Source organism: Stenella coeruleoalba, assembly GCF_951394435.1.
Source record: "Stenella coeruleoalba genome assembly, chromosome: 21".
NCBI classification, from domain to species: Eukaryota; Metazoa; Chordata; class Mammalia; order Artiodactyla; family Delphinidae; genus Stenella; species Stenella coeruleoalba.
In genome coordinates this window covers 30,076,746-30,093,687 of record NC_137167.1, presented here as the reverse complement: position 1 = coordinate 30,093,687, position 16,942 = coordinate 30,076,746, and the positions used below count along the sequence as shown (strand labels likewise).

At 42.6% G+C, this 16,942-nt stretch overlaps 1 protein-coding gene across 2 annotated transcripts in view; it reads right to left on the bottom strand.

Annotated features, from left to right (window-relative positions):
- LOC307179672 (zinc finger protein 705A-like) overlaps positions 1-16,565 on the bottom strand; it is a 33,891-nt gene extending 17,326 nt beyond the window's left edge. Inside the window, exons 1-5 of one of the 2 annotated variants that reach the window (XM_079909196.1) lie at positions 16,246-16,565; positions 15,143-15,355; positions 11,238-11,318; positions 9,600-9,726; positions 8,823-8,918 (exon numbers count right to left, since the gene is read on the bottom strand). In XM_079909196.1, the coding sequence (XP_079765322.1) occupies positions 8,823-8,918; positions 9,600-9,726; positions 11,238-11,249 (235 nt within the window). In that variant the 5' untranslated portion in view covers positions 11,250-11,318; positions 15,143-15,355; positions 16,246-16,565. Of the gene's footprint in view, positions 1-8,822; positions 8,919-9,599; positions 9,727-11,237; positions 11,319-14,819; positions 14,878-15,142; positions 15,356-16,245 lie in introns of those variants that run through there. The other variant, XM_079909197.1, reaches the window with a different exon arrangement.
- Positions 16,566-16,942: the final 377 nt, after the last annotated feature.

Genomic DNA, 16,942 nt, shown 5'->3' with positions numbered 1-16,942 from the left:
TTAGGACATACCTAATTTACCCTACAGCTATAGTTGACTTTAGCTGTGATCCTGGGCCACAGCTAAATTTGAGACTTATTTGGTGGCTTAGTCAGAAATCACCTCCTCTGCCTGTGTCTCCAGGAGGGAAGGGCCTGGTGCTGCTGGGGGCAGGGCCTGTGTAGGTGCTGGGACCCCCAGGATGATGTGCACACTCCCTTCTCAGAGGAGCTCATGTCACACTGGAGTCTACACTGACCTATGCATGTGAGTGTGCTGGGCATTTTCAGTGAGATCAAGGGATTTCAGGACTGATCACATAAAGTCATGACCACAGAGGGGTGGCATCACAAAATGAGATGTATTGGGTGGCACAAAGGTGCACCTTCCCTATCAAGGATAACTCCTTCCAGCGGCTAGAGTGCGGGACCACCACCAGGAAGGGGAAGATAACAAGGGAACACCTGGGGGAGAAGGTGTTTGGAAAGGGGTGGTGGTTTCATTGTCCAGTTGAAGTCTCTCAGCCCAAAGATGGGGAGTCTCTTGGTCAGAGGACTATAAAGGGCCAGCAGCAGCTTAGAGGCTTGTATACCCATGGTTTAGCTTATCTATGGTCAGCTGGTCAAATGTTGGGTGCATTTTCACAGGGTATGCACAGCAGGCAGGCTCTAAATGGTTAAAAATCTCATTTGAGCTATGTTATGTTTAAGACAATTCAGTATATAAAAATTTTAATTTGGCACTGATGGGCTTTTGAGCTAATGGGCCTAGTCTCTTGTGAAGACGTAAACAAGAGGCCCAATATACAAGGACCACCTTTGACTCATTTATAAAACACTACTTGATAATCTCAACGGATTTTTTTTCTTCATATTCACTGGTTATTTATTCTGCCTGCTCAAATCTGATGTTGCAGCCCTCTATTAGTATTTTATATAATATAAAACATAGAGGTTAAAACCCATAGCAATTCTCCACTCCAGAATTCCTAGTTGACTCCATTTTATAATTTCTGTCTCTACCGAAACTCTTGATTCAGTGAAGCGTCATTTGCCTGCTTCCTTTCGTTCTTTGAGCATCATTGAGACAGTTGTGTAAAGCCTTTGTCTCGTCTCTCGTCAAGTCCAATGTCTGTACTCCCTCAGGTACAGTATCTGTTAATTTTTCTTCTCCCTGAGGATGGGTTATACTTTCTTGTTTCTTTGCATGACAATTTTTGTCGAATACTAGATATTTTGAACATTATAATGTACCTAGAAATCAGATTCTCCTGCCTTCCTGGGATTTGTTGACACTTTATGTGGTCTGGGCTTAGTTGTTTATTTACTGATTTTCTGAACTCTTCCTGTAAAAGGTTTTGTCATGAATGCCACTGAGGTCTCTGTTCTATTAGCTTAATGGTCACCTTGTGATTTGAGAGGTATCTCCTTAAACACTGGAGCCAGAAAAACCAAAACCAAAACGAAACAAATAAAAAGCCCCCACACACGGAATACTCTGCCAGTCTTAGCAAACCTTCTCTGTGTTGGTGCTTTTCTGAAAGCTTCGCAAGGCCCTTTACAGCGGTCTCACCCTTCAGTAAGCTGCTTGCACCACGTACTCTCTTACCATCGTGCACCACTGCCGTATTTGACGCGACTCGTGAGTATTGATACATTATTAACTAAGCTTCTCTCGGCTGTGTAATGTAACAGCTTAAGCTTCATGTAACAGCTTAAGCTTCTCTCGGCTGTGACGTTTGCTCAGACTTTTTTATTTGTAGTGACTTTTGACAGTCTTCAGAAGAACCAGCCAGACTGATCTGACATGAAAATGTTTGAAACACAGCCCTGCTCGATTTACTGGACTGCACTTTATGCGCTTCACAGATGCTGAGTTTGTCACAAATTGAAGGTTTGTGGCAACGCTGTGCATTGATCAAGTCTATTGGCGCCATTTTTTCAAGCGTCTTCTCACTTAATGTCTCTGGGTCACATTTTGGCAATTCTTGCAATATTTCAAACTTTTTCATTATTATTATATTGGTATGGTGCTCTGTGATCAGTGACCTTGATGTTACTGCAGGACTCACTGAAGTCTCAGATGATGTTTGGCATTCTTTAGCAGTAAAGCATTTTTAACTAAGGTCTGTACACTTTTTAGACAGACATAATGCTATTGCACACTTAAGAGGCTGCAGCATAGTGTAAACGTCACTTTTGTATGCACTGGGAAACCAAAACTTTCATGTGACTTGCTTTATTGCAATGTTCACTTTTTGCTCTTGTCTGGAGCTGATCGCACAGTGTCTCCAAGGCAAGCCTGTATCATCGTCTTAAAACATTTTTGAGAGGCAGTAGTTCATGTAACAGCAGTAAAACAAATGTCTATCACGATGAACTTGTATGCACCTTATTTCTAGGTTTCAGTTCATGTTATTGGGGAGGGCTCTCACTGCTGTTTTCCATACAGGACATGAAAACCACTCTCTCTGTCACCTACCTCTGTGTCCTCAGATGGTGCATGGGAACCAGGTTTTTCTACCCCTGGTGTATTCCATCACCTCACACTACAGTTATACACGGACAATACCTCCCACATAAGAAAGCAGGTCCTCAAATCCTTTGAGAAGTTCCTCCATAAGACATGCGTTAAGACCTGGAGATTACTAAGTTTAAATATATAAGATATTGAATGACATGCAGAACTATCTCTACAGCTGGTTCTAGTGTTGCCAGCTCATTCGCGTGCACTGCTCTGTGACCCTCCTCTCCACAGTGCCCAGAGCCCAGCCACGGTCCTCCGAGTAAATCAGCCGTAACTGCAGCAAGGAGAACAATCAGCTGGTTTCTAGTCTTCTCCATGTGGGAAGGCAACCTCTGGGTGACAACTGCGCTGTATTTAGAAGATTAATATCCCCACTACATTTAATATTCAAAGGTATCCCTCACTCAGTTTATTAGTTCCTGAAGACAAACTGTACAGCTGCCCTTTGGGGAAAACTAGCCCCGAGAAAGGTTATCCAAACGGTGATTCACGATCACATGCATGTGGAAGCGTTCTGAAAAGCATCTTTGAATTGAATGAGAAGAGCTATAGCTAAATTCAAGTTCCACTGCATTTAATAAAGAGACTATTCTTAGGGGTTTTCACATTTTAAAAGTTTTAATTAAAATGTTAGAAATCAAATATGACTGAGGTGAAAACAAAGTTACATTTCTTCCTGCAGCGCCCAGGCAGTGAGAGCCCTCAGATTTAGAATAGCAGGATTCTATGATAGGTGGACTGCAGTCATATCTGGAATTCCAAAGAAAAACCAATGAGATTTTGAGTAGAAGGGTGAATTAAAATAATAATCATTGCAGTATTGATGATACAGTAATTAGTGAAAATATTAAGTCATAGCGGAATATTTTAATGGTAAACATATAAATTTCAATTTCATTAACATATAACCTGTGCTTATACCATTAATACTGAATTATGCAGTAATTAAAAGTAATGATAATTTAATATCAAATTATGAATACTGTTAATATATTCTAGTTTACATTACTAATATTATGTTAGAATTTGAAAGATATGTGATGTTAATAAAATTTTTAAAGACAGTTTTTTAGAGGAGTTTTAGGTTTACAACAAAATTGAGAAGGTACAGAGATCTCCCATTTCCCTCTGTCCCCACCCACGCATGGCCTCCTGCATTATCGACACTACCACCAGATGGTACATTTTTCACTAGGGATGAACCTACACTGAGGCATCATAATCACCCACTGTGCATAGTTCACAGTTCACTCTGGGCGTTGTACATTCTGTGGGTTTGGACAATGTATAATGACATTTATCATCATTATAATGTCATACAAAGTATTTTCACTGCCCTAAAAATCCTCTGTGCTGATTAACTTTTTAAAAAGTGTATATTTGCAAAAGAATGGGTTATCTGAAATTATAGTTTAATGTCTTTTAATTTTCCACATAATGAAATTATTATTACCCCCTTATATTTATGAAGGATTCCCAGTATTGGTTAATGTTCTCATCTGAAATGTTAAGTGATTCACACTCTGGCATACTTTAAATATATCATTTCCTGGTAAAGAGCACTTTATTTGAACGTTCACATTACTATTAACTAGACTACCTTAATCTACAATATTTGACATGTGCTATAAAAAATATTTGTTAGTACTATTGATTTTAAATTTCATAACGGTTATATTTCAATGTACATTTTTCATTTTACATAATTTTTTAATTTCAGTTATTTTGGAAGAGCTTCTTCTGTACATCGACAGTGTTGTAGTGTGTGAATGAGCCTAGCATGAAATGTTGCTAGATGACAGACCCTAAGATAGAATGTAAAATAGACATTGTTTTAGTCTTTATATGCCTAGAACATATTATCACATGAATCAGCAATGTACATCATGCAAAACTAAAAAGGCACTTTAATTTTTCCACTCTGCTGATTCTCTAGAAAACAAGCTGTAGCAGATTTCTAAAATCAACTTCTGGGTATTCCCTGGTGGTCCAGTGGCTTTCACTGCCTCGGCCGGGGTTCAATCCCTGGTCGGGGAACTAAGGTCCCGCAAGCCACGCAGCATGGAGAAAATAAATAAATCAATTAACTTTTAATATGTATTATAAATATGATAATCCAGATTTAATAGTGACAATAATAAAACAGCACCAAATTCCTGTACTATGTTAGAGGGATCATTCAGAAGCACTTAGTAATTACTCGTATGGTTCCTTGTTATTCTTCTCCTTAATCAAATTAAAACGCTAGAGAAGTTTGGGCAATAGAAAGTTCGCCTTCCTGGAGGAGAAAATGACCATTGGTCCCCCAAGAGCAGGAGTAAAAGTAGTTCCTGAGATAAACTGTAAACGCTTGAGGCCATTTTCCTCTAGGAGACTCAGCCCACTGGGCCCAGGTGACAGTGACACAGCGCCCAGAGCGTGTGGCATGAACATGCCCACTGGTGCACTCCTGTTGGATCCAATGTGCAGTGTCATTTCATTGTTACCTCACATACAGTTTACGCATTAATTTTCGGGGTAAAAGCCAAAGGGTTTTTCTGTTTTCTTTTAGTTCAACTAGTTTTTCACTGTCATGAATGCTCCATACGAAATGATTTTTGTGGTAGACATTTCTATCTTGTATCAGTTCACTTACTATTTGGAATGTTCTCAAATGAGGCATAGGGAAGCCACTGTGGCACGTGAATTAGGTCACTGATCAGCCTTTGTACATCTCTCCGCTCTGAGCTGGCATCTGGAGTGAGAGAGGCTCAGCCCCGGATCCTGTGGGGCTGGCATTGAAGCGGCTTCCAGGACTGAGCTGAGTGCAATGGGTATGGGAGTGGGTGGAGCAGAGCTGAGGGCGTGGGTAGGGAGAAAACCGACATCTGTTCCCGATGCAAGGGAAGGCGGGGGACCAACATCCGGAGGGACTGGGGAGGCACCGGCCCTAAGGGGAATGAACCAGGGCTCACTGGCTGCCTGGACCCTGCCTCACCCCTTTGCCGAGGGTCGTTCTCACCACCAGCCCAGTTCCCTTCCTCCTCCAGTCAGGCTCACTGTGGCTCCAATATTTTCCATCAGGTTTTTACTCCACTTCTGTTCTTTCCTGGGCCTAGAGTCCAGAGCAGATGCCCTGAATGCGCCAGCTCCCCTTCTGCCCTCATCTTTGAATTGTATGAGAGGAGAGCAGACCTTGTCAGCCGCAAGCTGGTCTGGTACCCTCAGCTGGGTCACGGTTGTCCGGTGAACATAACAATCCCACAGAACATCAGCGTCACTCAAGGCCATTATACGACAATGATGAATCAAGACGAAAACAATTCCACCCTGGACACAGACAAAATATGGACGTCGTCCAAGCCAAAAAACAACCACCATCCCCCTGTCTCAGCATATACAAGTGACTGCTGCTTCTTTACAAATTATAGCTGTGGTGTTGCTTTCTTCAGACCTCCACAAGAGATTTCACAAGACATCAGTCATAGAATTACCCCCATGTGGGTTGTCTTTCAACTTTTATTTTCATTTTGATGAAGTCCAATTTATCAATTTTTCTTTGGTTGCATGTGCTTTTGACGTCATTATCTAAGAAATCATTGCCTAATCCAAGGGCACAAATATTTGCGTCTTTGTTTTCTCCTGAGAGTTTTGTGATATTAGCTCTTACATTTAGGTATTTTATCCATTTTAGGTTTTTAAAAATATGTTAGATATGGGTACAGTTTCTTCCTTTGCATGTAGATGCCCACATAAAAAAGACTCACATCTCGCACTGAATGTTCTTGGTACCCTTGTCAAAAATAAATTGACCATAAGTGTGAGCATTTATTTCTGAACTCTCAATTCTATTCCATCGATCTATAAATCTGTTCTTTTGCCAATATCACAGAGTCTTAATTAATGTACCTCCGTGGTAAGATCTGAAACCGAGAAGTATGAGGACTCAACTTATTTTTCCTTTCAAGGTTGTTTTGTCTATTCTGTGTCCTTGAATTTCCATGTGAATTTTATGGTCAGCTTGCTGATCTCAAAAATGCCAACTGGGGATTTTGATAAAGATTACATTTCATCTGTAGATCAGTTTGGGAGTATTGTCATCTAATATATAGTCACCCAATCCATAATCACTTTCATTTAGGGCATTTAGGTATTTCCTTTTTTCGTATATCTTTAATTCCTTTCAAAACATTCTGTAGTTTTCAGTGTACAAATCTATTATGATAAATATATTCTTAAGTATTTTATTATTTTTGGTGCTAATGTAAATGCTATTTGTTAATTTTCCACTCTCCAGGATCCAGTCCTGGATCACACACTGCTTTCTGCTTCTGCCAGCCCCTAAGTTCACTGAACGCTCCCTTCACTCTATCCCTGCTCCAGTGACGCCTTGTGCCTCAGATGCCAGCCGCGCACCTTAGGAACTGCTGCCCCCTCACCCACCTGTGCTTTCTCCTGATCGCTTTTGGTTTTCTCCTACCCCACCTTGGCCCTGGTCTCCCATCCCCTCTCTCTTCTCCTCTGACCTGTTCAAGATAGGAATGATTGTGGCAGGACAGGTAGGAAAATGCAGAAAGGTTTGACATTTCCAAAAGAGAAATATTACTTTAACATCAAGCTTTAGTCACAAACTATATGTTTATTCTTCCATGTTTGTATTAACTTTTACCATATACATTTTTAAACAGTGATATGACAGATTACATTATTTTGTATTATATTTTTCAGTTTAGATTATGACTGAACCAAGTCTCTGTAATTATGTTGAAAGCTGCATAAAAATATAAACTGAGCAACATAACAGATTTTTTTTTTTTTTTTTTTTTTTTGCAGTATGCGGGCCTCTCACTGCTGTGGCCCCTCCCGTTGCAGAGCACAGGCTCCGGACGCGCAGGCTCAGTGGCCATGGCTCACGGGCCCAGCCGCTCCGCTGCATGTGGGATCCTCCCGGACCGGGGCACGAACCCATGTCCCCTGCATCCGCAGGCAGACTCTCAACCACTGCGCCACCAGGGAAGCCGCATGACTTCTACTTTGACCATGAGGTGAGTGTCTCCTGCTGAAATCTTCCCCATGTTGTTTACATATGCATTGCGTGTTATCTTCCACAACACAAAGAGATTTCCTGTTTCATAACATTTCAACTGCTGGGCTATCAAACTTGTTAAAGATTTCACTAGTTTCAAAGACTTCAAGTATGAGCCACGTTTAGGCAATTGTTCTTTTATAAGAACTCAGGTTACGGTTTTGAGCACACATTAATTTTTCCCTAAATTGAAACTGCCCACAACCTTCTGCTGGGGCAGCATTTACATCCAACTCAAATAACCATCGTGTCCTGCATTCTAAAGCCTTTCAGTTCCCATGTCTTTAATATGGAGGAAAGGGTTTACCCCCTTGAAACTCACCACTGACATACAATTAGATGGGTCCTTTCTGCAGATATCTTGTACAAATATTATTTCTTCTCCCATAAGGCCACTTTTCCTGTCTAAAGTACTGTTAAAAAATGCTAGTGTGGCATTGGAGAAAGAAACCTGCTGAAAGCATGCAAGGCCCGTGTGAGTATGTTTCAAATACTGACCCTGACACAGAGCAGGAATGTGAAAAGGAAGTAAAGTGAGTTGAAACACATTTCAGAAAATTGAAAATTAGGAAGTATCTTCAGGATTGATATAAGAGAAAAAATAAAATCAAGATTGGTAAAGAGAAGGGAAATTGTCAAAGGGAAGGGAACAGGACAAAGGACACTATGTGAAACTTTAACTCTAAAAGGACATGAACAGTCCCTTTCTGAGGCCAAAAGAAAGTGCAAAAGAGAGTATAGGCCCCAGTGGCCTCTACTGCTTTCCTAAAAACATAACTCACTCAAGAAAATCTGCAGTGAGGACTTCCCTGGTGGTGCAGTGGTTAAGAATCCACCTGCCAATGCAGGAGACATGGGTTCGAGCCCTGGTCTGGGAAGATCCCACATGCCATGGAGCAATGAAGCCCGTGCACCACAACTACTGAGCCTGTGCTCTAGAGCCCGTGAGCCACAACTACTGAGCCCATGTGCCATAACTACTGAAGCCTGTGCGCCTAGAGCCCCGTGCTCCGCAACGAGAAGCCACCGCAATGAGAAGCCCGTGCACCGCAACGAAGAGTAGCCCCCGCTCGCCTCAACTAGAGAAAGCCCACGCGCAGCAACGAAGACCCAACGCAGCCAAAAAAATGAATGAATGAATAAATAAATAAATACTAAAAAAAGAAACAAAATCTGCAGCGGCCATTTCCCAGCTTCTGCTCTCCCAATATCAGGATTCCTCGTGCTGAGCACATGTAAGCTTGGAGCTCACCTGGACTCAGGCACTGCTGAACTCCTTTTCCTTCCCTCCGCAGCTCCACTCGCTGCTCCAACTGGGAAGTCACATATGATTTGCGGAGTTGATACCCTGTTTGTGGGGGGGAAAAAAGATACATTGGTTTTGCATTTTCTGCTGAGAACCATGCATGTCCTTTAATCTGAGGGCAGGACACCAAGGAGGGACAAGGTGAACACTGGAGGACAGCCCAGGGAAGAGCACCCCCAACGCTGAAACACTGTCACTGTGACAACACAGGGAGCTCTTCCTGTTGCTGGTGTGCAGGCCCAAGGTCAAAGCCAGAGTGAAGAATCCTCAGCATTTTCAACGGAGAAATTACATGTTCCCACAGTAGGATGAACTTTACATTTTAAAAAAGAATCCGAAACACAGAAGCTCCACCAGAACAATCTAATTTTCTCTTTGGAAATAGATCACTTGTATCATTTTCAAAAATAAATTTTTAACCATCAGGTGAGTATACAGAGCAGGACAGTTATTTAGTAAATATTTATTACTTTTATTCATTTAAAAATATTCATTGAATTCCTGATTGTTAAAGATAAAGAAGAGAGAAAGGGAAGAGTGGTCAGGAAAACTATATTATTTTGGGCTGACAAAACAGGTGTAAGTAAATAAATAAACAAATGAATTAACTTCAAGTAGTTTTAAGAACCATGAAAGAATGTGAATGAGGGTTGAGAAGGGAGGGGGATACGTGGAAGCTGTTCTGGATACTTGTTAAACATATATCAGTGTTGACAGACTCACCCACAGACACCAGATGAATGATGCTCTCCAGCATCACATCTCTGTACAGCTTTCTCTGGGATGTGTCCAGCAGGGCCCACTCTTCCTGGGTGAAGTCTACAGCTATATCCTTGAAGGTCACTAATTCCTAAAACATCATGGACATTTTGTGAAGCCAGGGCCTTCCCTACAAAGGGCCACGGGAAGATACTGGACACGGCAGTGCTGCGGTTGGGTTGCTGTATAAGAGAAAGCTCAACCCTGTTTGGGGTTCCAGTCAAATGTTTATGGTGACATGTCGTGTGTCTTTCACGCAGACAGAAATATCCACCCACTTTGAAAACATAACATCATTATGAACATGAGTGAGATAACTGTGGTGGAAATAACGTGGGCACAGATGATGGCCAAATTCTGTAGGACTGAACATCCTCCAAGAGAATGTGGGTAATCAGGGGTGGCCTCTCTCATCTCTACACAACTCACATGTTCGCGACAGAGAATAAGTCGTACAGTTCAGAAGCAAACCCCAAGGGGCCTGAGACTGCTGTGCAGAAGGAGTGTCCTGGCCTGACCCTCCTGTGGTGAGGCTCTGCGTTTCCATTTTCTCTGGGACCTTCAAGCATGGGTTATCATTATTCTTCCCGTTATCACAACCCTGTCTATATGCTAACGGGAAATAGAGGCCCCTCAGTTGAACCTGATCTTTCCAGTCCTTCAAAAGTTGCTACAAGAACCTAGGTTTACTCCGTTACAATCCTTTTTCCGCAATGCACAGCCCGAATTAAGAAAACGATTCCAGACATTTCTTTCTTTCTTTTTTTTTTTTTTGCGGTACGCGGGCCTCTCACTGTTGCGGCCTCTCCCGTTGCGGAGCACAGGCTCCGGACGCGCAGGCTCAGCGGCCATGGCTCACGGGCCCAGCCGCTCCGCGGCGTGTGGGATCTTCCCGGACCGGGGCACGAACCCGTGTCCCCTGCATCGGCAGGCGGACTCTCAACCACTGCGCCACCAGGGAAGCCCCAGACATTTCTTTCTGTTTTCAAATTTCAACACAGTTTAATTACAAAGAAGGAAACTGGGGTTTTGGGAGCAAGAGGGGTAAGAAGAATTGTTTTCTTTTTTCAAGTTATTTAAATGTTCAAGTGTGTTCTATAAACACTTGAATAAATTTAAAACTGGGAAAAATAAATGAATTATTCCTCATTGCTCTCCTCCCTGCTACCCCAATCTCAATGCTGCACAGCCCTCCTCTGCAGCATCTGAATCACTGGATGGACTGAACTCACCTGAAGAAACATCTGCCTCCCTGTAGGACTACAAACGTTTGCTCTTACTCATTTCCATCACCTGTGTCCACCACATGCCTAAGCCCAAAGCGGACACTAACATGGGATACATTAGAAGAAACAACTTTTCACCTTTTCTTCAAGGACATGATGAAGGGGGTGGGGAACGGAATAAAGTGTAAATATTGGGTAGGGGATTATTTCTTGATCAATCCCCGACCTGCCATAAGCCTCCCAGAGTCCTGAGGAAATATGACAGCAGTAATTTAACTTCACGGGGGCACACAGGAGATCCAGGCCAAGACGGGAAACACACTCCTCCCCTGGAAAAGCAGGTATCAATTCACGAGGAAGAGCAAGTGCTACTCACCTGGGGTTGCATTGTCTGGAACTCAGTCGCCCTGTCTTCCTGTGTATTCTCACCAAAGGACAGTTCAAAAGCTAAGCAAAGCTGAGGAAAGAGAAAGAAGCCAAGAGACTCCAGTCTTTTCTAACATTCCCAGACATGCCCAGCGTCCTGAATCTGCAAACCTTCACATGGTAGTGACTCCTCAACCCACACGTGTCTGCAGCGGCGACAAGGACAAATGGGGAGAGGGCTCTCCTCTCCAAGGGTCGACTGTAAGTCTGTGACGCTCATAATGCAGATATTGACATCCTCACTACATAGATAACAAAACACAAGTATGGGGCTTTACAGTTTAATTAGATGCGGCGTTCTGATGTATTATTTAACTCCATCACTGGCACCAAATCCTAAGAGAACCTGACTCCTGCCATATGGAGAGTCTCGTATCCATAACCCAGGACGCCATTCTGGAGTCGCTGATTCTATAAATCTTGGTGAGGTCCCCTAGCATTGTTTTGCAACACCCGTCTCAGCTCAGCAGTGTCCCGTACTCTCGCTCAAGATAACTTGCCTTTAGTCATCTGGCTCCTCCACATGTGGAATTCAGGCAATGTCAGTGTCTCAACCCTAGCTGTATACTTCAGGGCCTTGGATACGTGACCCAGCAACTCTGGAATCTCTTTCATGCTGAGCGGAAACAATTCAGAGACCCATCCCTTGCTCAAGTGCTCAATGAGTCTCATCATGCGAGTCTAGCATATACAACCCCTTGCACAGAACCAAGCAGGAGTACAAGTGTCATAATGCTACAGTTATGCTGCACAATCCCCATAAGGCAGACAGGCTCATAAAATATAGTGAAGGGCTTTCATTCTGGAGGAAATTTATTGACTGGGATATCTCAGTGAAATGGTGCCTGGAATTCTAGTTATTTTTATGAACAAGATTATCCCTTCATTTTATAATTTAAGGATATGAAAGAATCTGTCAACTCTCAAGTACTACCTAAAACAAAGTTTACAATTAAATATATTACATCACCAAATACTGACACTGTGTCAACAGAATATGATTAAAACCCTTTGATGCTGAGGACCTGGAAACAGAAAAGAAAAAATCTGCTAGTGTTAGTGAGACCCTGAGTGGAATTCACATGTATTTGCTTACACACATACGTTGTTGCATTTAATACTCACAACAACCCTGCCTTTATGGATTATCACACATTTTTCTTTTTTTAAATAAATTTATTTATTTATTTTTGTCTGAGTTGGGTCTTTGTTGCTGTGCACGGGCTTTCTCTAGTTGCGGCGAGCAGGGGCTACGCTTCCTTGCTCCGCGGCATGTGGGATCTTCCCAGACCAGGGCTCGAACCCGTGTCCCCGGCGTTGGCAGGCGGATTCTTAACCACTGCGCCACCAGGGAAGCCCTAGTCACACATTTAACAACTGATGTGCGCTAGGTTCAGGAAACTTTATTTATATGACAAAATTGTGCGGCTAGAAATCGACAGAATAAGAATTTAAAATGAGCTCTGCCCATCTCTGAATATCAAATAACTAAATATTCTAATCTTGTGGGTAGACACCAAAACCAGGTTTTACCTGTATATGTCACCAGTCAGATCCATGACCAGAGACCTCTCCCTCACAAACCTCCTCCTTTCAGCCTGTCCCTACAAATACTGCCCGTGCCCAGGTTCTCCTACTACATGGGAACCTCCAGTTCACTGACCTCAATTTCCAAAATCAGCCCTCACCTCTCCTCATTTTTACGGGTCAGTGTAACACACAATTACTCATTTCAGCATATACACACCAAGACCAACAATTCTAATGCCCCTTAGTCCTTCCCCATATCCGCTGAGACGCCAGTCCCAGATGACCCCAAATATCTCCTCTTCCCATGGCTGCATCTGTCACAGTTCAGGTTTAGGTATTGATCTGGTCTAATTACAGTGTCATGTATCTCCCAAAGGCTTTGTCTGAATATCTGGCATCTTACTATGGCTTACTAATCACTCTGCCATGCTTCATTAATATGTCAATATTCTCTGTACCTTTCAAATCTCACAAATTCTCTTTTCCTCTTTTCAAAAATGGCTTCACTTCCGACTGCAGAGATGAATTAGATAATGTGAAGAAACAGTTCTGCTCACTGGCGTGAAATCTGTACTTATTCCTGGACTCCAACTCATCAGTGTGTCTTCTCATGTAAAAACTGAAAAGTCATCTCTATTCCTAACTAAATCCAACTTCTCCAGTTGTACCCCTTTTTCACCTACTCCTTCAAATATTTCATATTATAGATTAGAAACTGAATTTATTGTACCAGCAACCTCTTCATCACTTCCCCATCCATCTCCTTAAACTCATTTAGTCTCTACACTCTTGAAATAAAAACCAGCTCTAAGCCAGTTTACATCTCATCCCTGCCACGTGACCTTTCCCCTTCAAAATAAAACTGAAAAACACTACATACTTGGTCACAGTATGGTGACAGTACATACTTGGTCACACTGCCTCACTTGTAAAAATCACTAATGATCTCGTTAATAAATTTTGATAAGATCACAGTTATTCCCCCATAATTAAATGCAATGAGTGTATCTCAACCTTTTACTTGGAACCAAAGCATGATCTCCTTTTGGGAACTTTCTCTCTCCTAGGATTATCTGACAGCTCAAATTTCTGTCTTTAAAATATTCTAGGGCTTCCCTGGTAGCGCAGGGGTTAAGAACCCACCTGCCAATGCAGGGGACACGGGTTCGAGCCCTGGTCCGGGAAGATCCCACATGCCACAGAGCAACGAAGCCCGTGCACCATAACTACTGAGCCTGAGCTCTAGAGCCCGTGAGCCACAACTACTGAAGCCCGTGGGCCTAGAGCCCATGCTCCACAACAAGAGAAGCCAGTGCGATGAGAAGACCGTGCACAGTAATGAAGAGTAGCCCCCACTCGCCACAACTAGAGAAAAGCCCGCGCGCAGCAACGAAGACCCAATGTAGGCAGAAACAATAAATAAGTAAAATAAAATTTATAAATAAATAAAACTTAGAATTGAGATGTCTCAGACTACTGGTGCAAGAAAGAATACAAGATTCTGAAAAACCGTTTAAAAACAATCTACTGTCATTTTGAATATAAGCTTTTGTTTCAAAATCAATATTTTCCCTCCATGTCTTTTTATGACAATTTTATAAATTTGGGAGTGTCCTCGGTTTATTTCAACAATTCCTGTCACACTGAGGTCCTGCAGAAGACCTGTCATAAGATGAAATTCAAAAGTATCTAGGGCTGTCATTGGGTCACACAAAAAAAGTTAATCATGGTAATAATTCAACTTGAAAACGAGATACACTGAGAAGCATTATTTTAAATATATGAGAGAGAAGGCAACTTCCTTTAAAGCCTGCAAAGTGAAATCATAATAAATTCTGATTTGGATGTGAATAAAATATCAACATTTAAACATGGTTGGGAGTTTTAATACACCTACTCTTCTATTTTTCAATGTTTTTTCAACTACTTTCACTTTATAGAAAAACTACCCTCTAGAAAGTAATAAACACGTGTAGCGCTGCAAACACTACTTCCCTTTCACCTGGGAACCGGGTGCGTGTTGACCAGGCCCTTCCTGTGTCCCCAAGTCACTCGACCAAACACCCCGGCTCGTCGTGGTGCTTCCACCAGCGTCCACACGGGTCCCTTCCTCCGAATCTGTAGTGGGATTTCCCCTCAGAAATTATCTTGAACCCGTAAAAAATACGACAGCCTCCTGTGATTTTCACCCCAAACCCCTCACCGAACGCATACTTCTGTAAAAGAAGTCTTGCTAAATCAGTGCACGAGAAAGTGAAGAATAAAACACTTGGAAAAGTCCACAAAACGGAAAGCACTTTACCGCTCTTTGAGAAAAATACGTACCTTCAGGTCGGGTCTGTCCTGAGGAAACAAACCGCTTGCTCTCGGGGGCAGGCGCGTCCTCGAGGTCCGCGGGCAGAAAGCGCATGCGCCCTATGTGCGTCACGCCACGTGGCGCTTCTGCTCCCCCTGCCGGCGGCCGGACGCGGTACAGGATGCTGAGAGCTCGCTGTTCGCTGGGGAAGTGAGCCCTTCACAGGCTCTTGCGCAGTTAGCCTGGGGGTAACAGACACGTGAGGGGAGACGGCTATAACAGCCCATGTGCTAATGGATGACGGAGCTTAACGTATTAAGCTATGTTGATAGCTTAATATTATAAATATTTATATTACTATGTTAATATAAACGATTATTCCTTATAGACATGCATCTATGTCTATATGTATATATGGATCAATGGATCGGTAGATGCAACTTAGGTGGACATACATAGGTCAGAACATACAAAAACTTCCTCACACTGTCAGCTGAGAAGCCAAGAAACAAGCACTCCCCTGTAGCAATGGACGCATTCAGATCTACGTTGTTGTTGTTGTTTTTGAACATATTTGCCAATGAAAAGAAACCATGTTCCTGGAGAAATAGGTCATTCTAGGTCTGGAGCAGGAAATGTACAAGATGAACCTGGAGACTCTTGTAGTTCCAGACAGTGAGGAAGTGTTAATTCAACAAAACAATAAACGCACACATACACACACAGGCACAGATGGGATTATGTCAAAGGAAAACAGAAATCAACTAAAAGAATTCCCAAGGGCCAAAACTGGAAGATTCTGAGCAACAAAATAATTAAGTAGTATTCACTATAACCCAGGGTACAAAGTAAATATCCAAGAGTTCATACTGATTTAAATAAAAGACTAACTATATAAATAAATTGGGGGAGGGTACAAATCTCCCATGGAGAGGAATTCCTGATAATTCAGGTGGATATCAGCAATCCAGGAGGTAGAGTAGAACTCTCCACTCCTTAAGGGCCGCACATAGTGAAATCCTTCCAAAACAATGCACTTTTTGACATGACGAGAGCATAACTTTACACTGGAGAAACCTGGTAAATAGCTGGACAGACAACATTAACATCCTAGTGATAAATCATTTCATACCTGTAGCCTTGAAATGAAATGATGAGAATGGTAGTTTACCTCTGTCATCCTTCTCAAAAAACAAATGAACAAAATAAAAATTCAACAAATAAAGAAACACATAAGCCAAACTAATTATAAGAAAAATCATCAGCTATATCCCAATTGGAGTAAATTCCATAAAATTCCAAGGTTCCCCGGAGTACTTAGAAAGTTCCGTGGTTGCTTGAGTGAGCCGGTCACTTCCTCTACGGCTTCCGGGTCAGTATCAACATTTCCTGGCCACCAGAGGCGACCCGGAAAGTTTTCATCAGCTCAAGGGGACCAAGGTAGCTGACTGAGCAGCCATTTTGACCTGTGGTGGTCTCCTGGCTTTCGAGCTTAAGTAAGTTTCTGAAGAGGGAGAAGTGTTCTCCCTGCAGCCTTTCCGGACTGGTTCTTGTGTCCTTGGGGGCATCTGAGAGAAATAGCAGGAGTCTCATGCCCACCGTTCACTCGCTGGCCTTCTGTGTCATTAAGAGCTGTTTCTGGGTCCCTGAGTTGAAGGAGAAAATTCAGTGGTTTCTCAATATGTCCAAAGATGTCCTCGGATGGCGATTCCAGCGGGCTACAAACAATTGCTGGGCTTTGCAGGGACTTGTGACTTTTTGCAGAGTCTCAGGAGGGCCCAGTACATCATCCTTGGTTCTCACATTCCAGCCTGGGAGAGCCCCTGCCT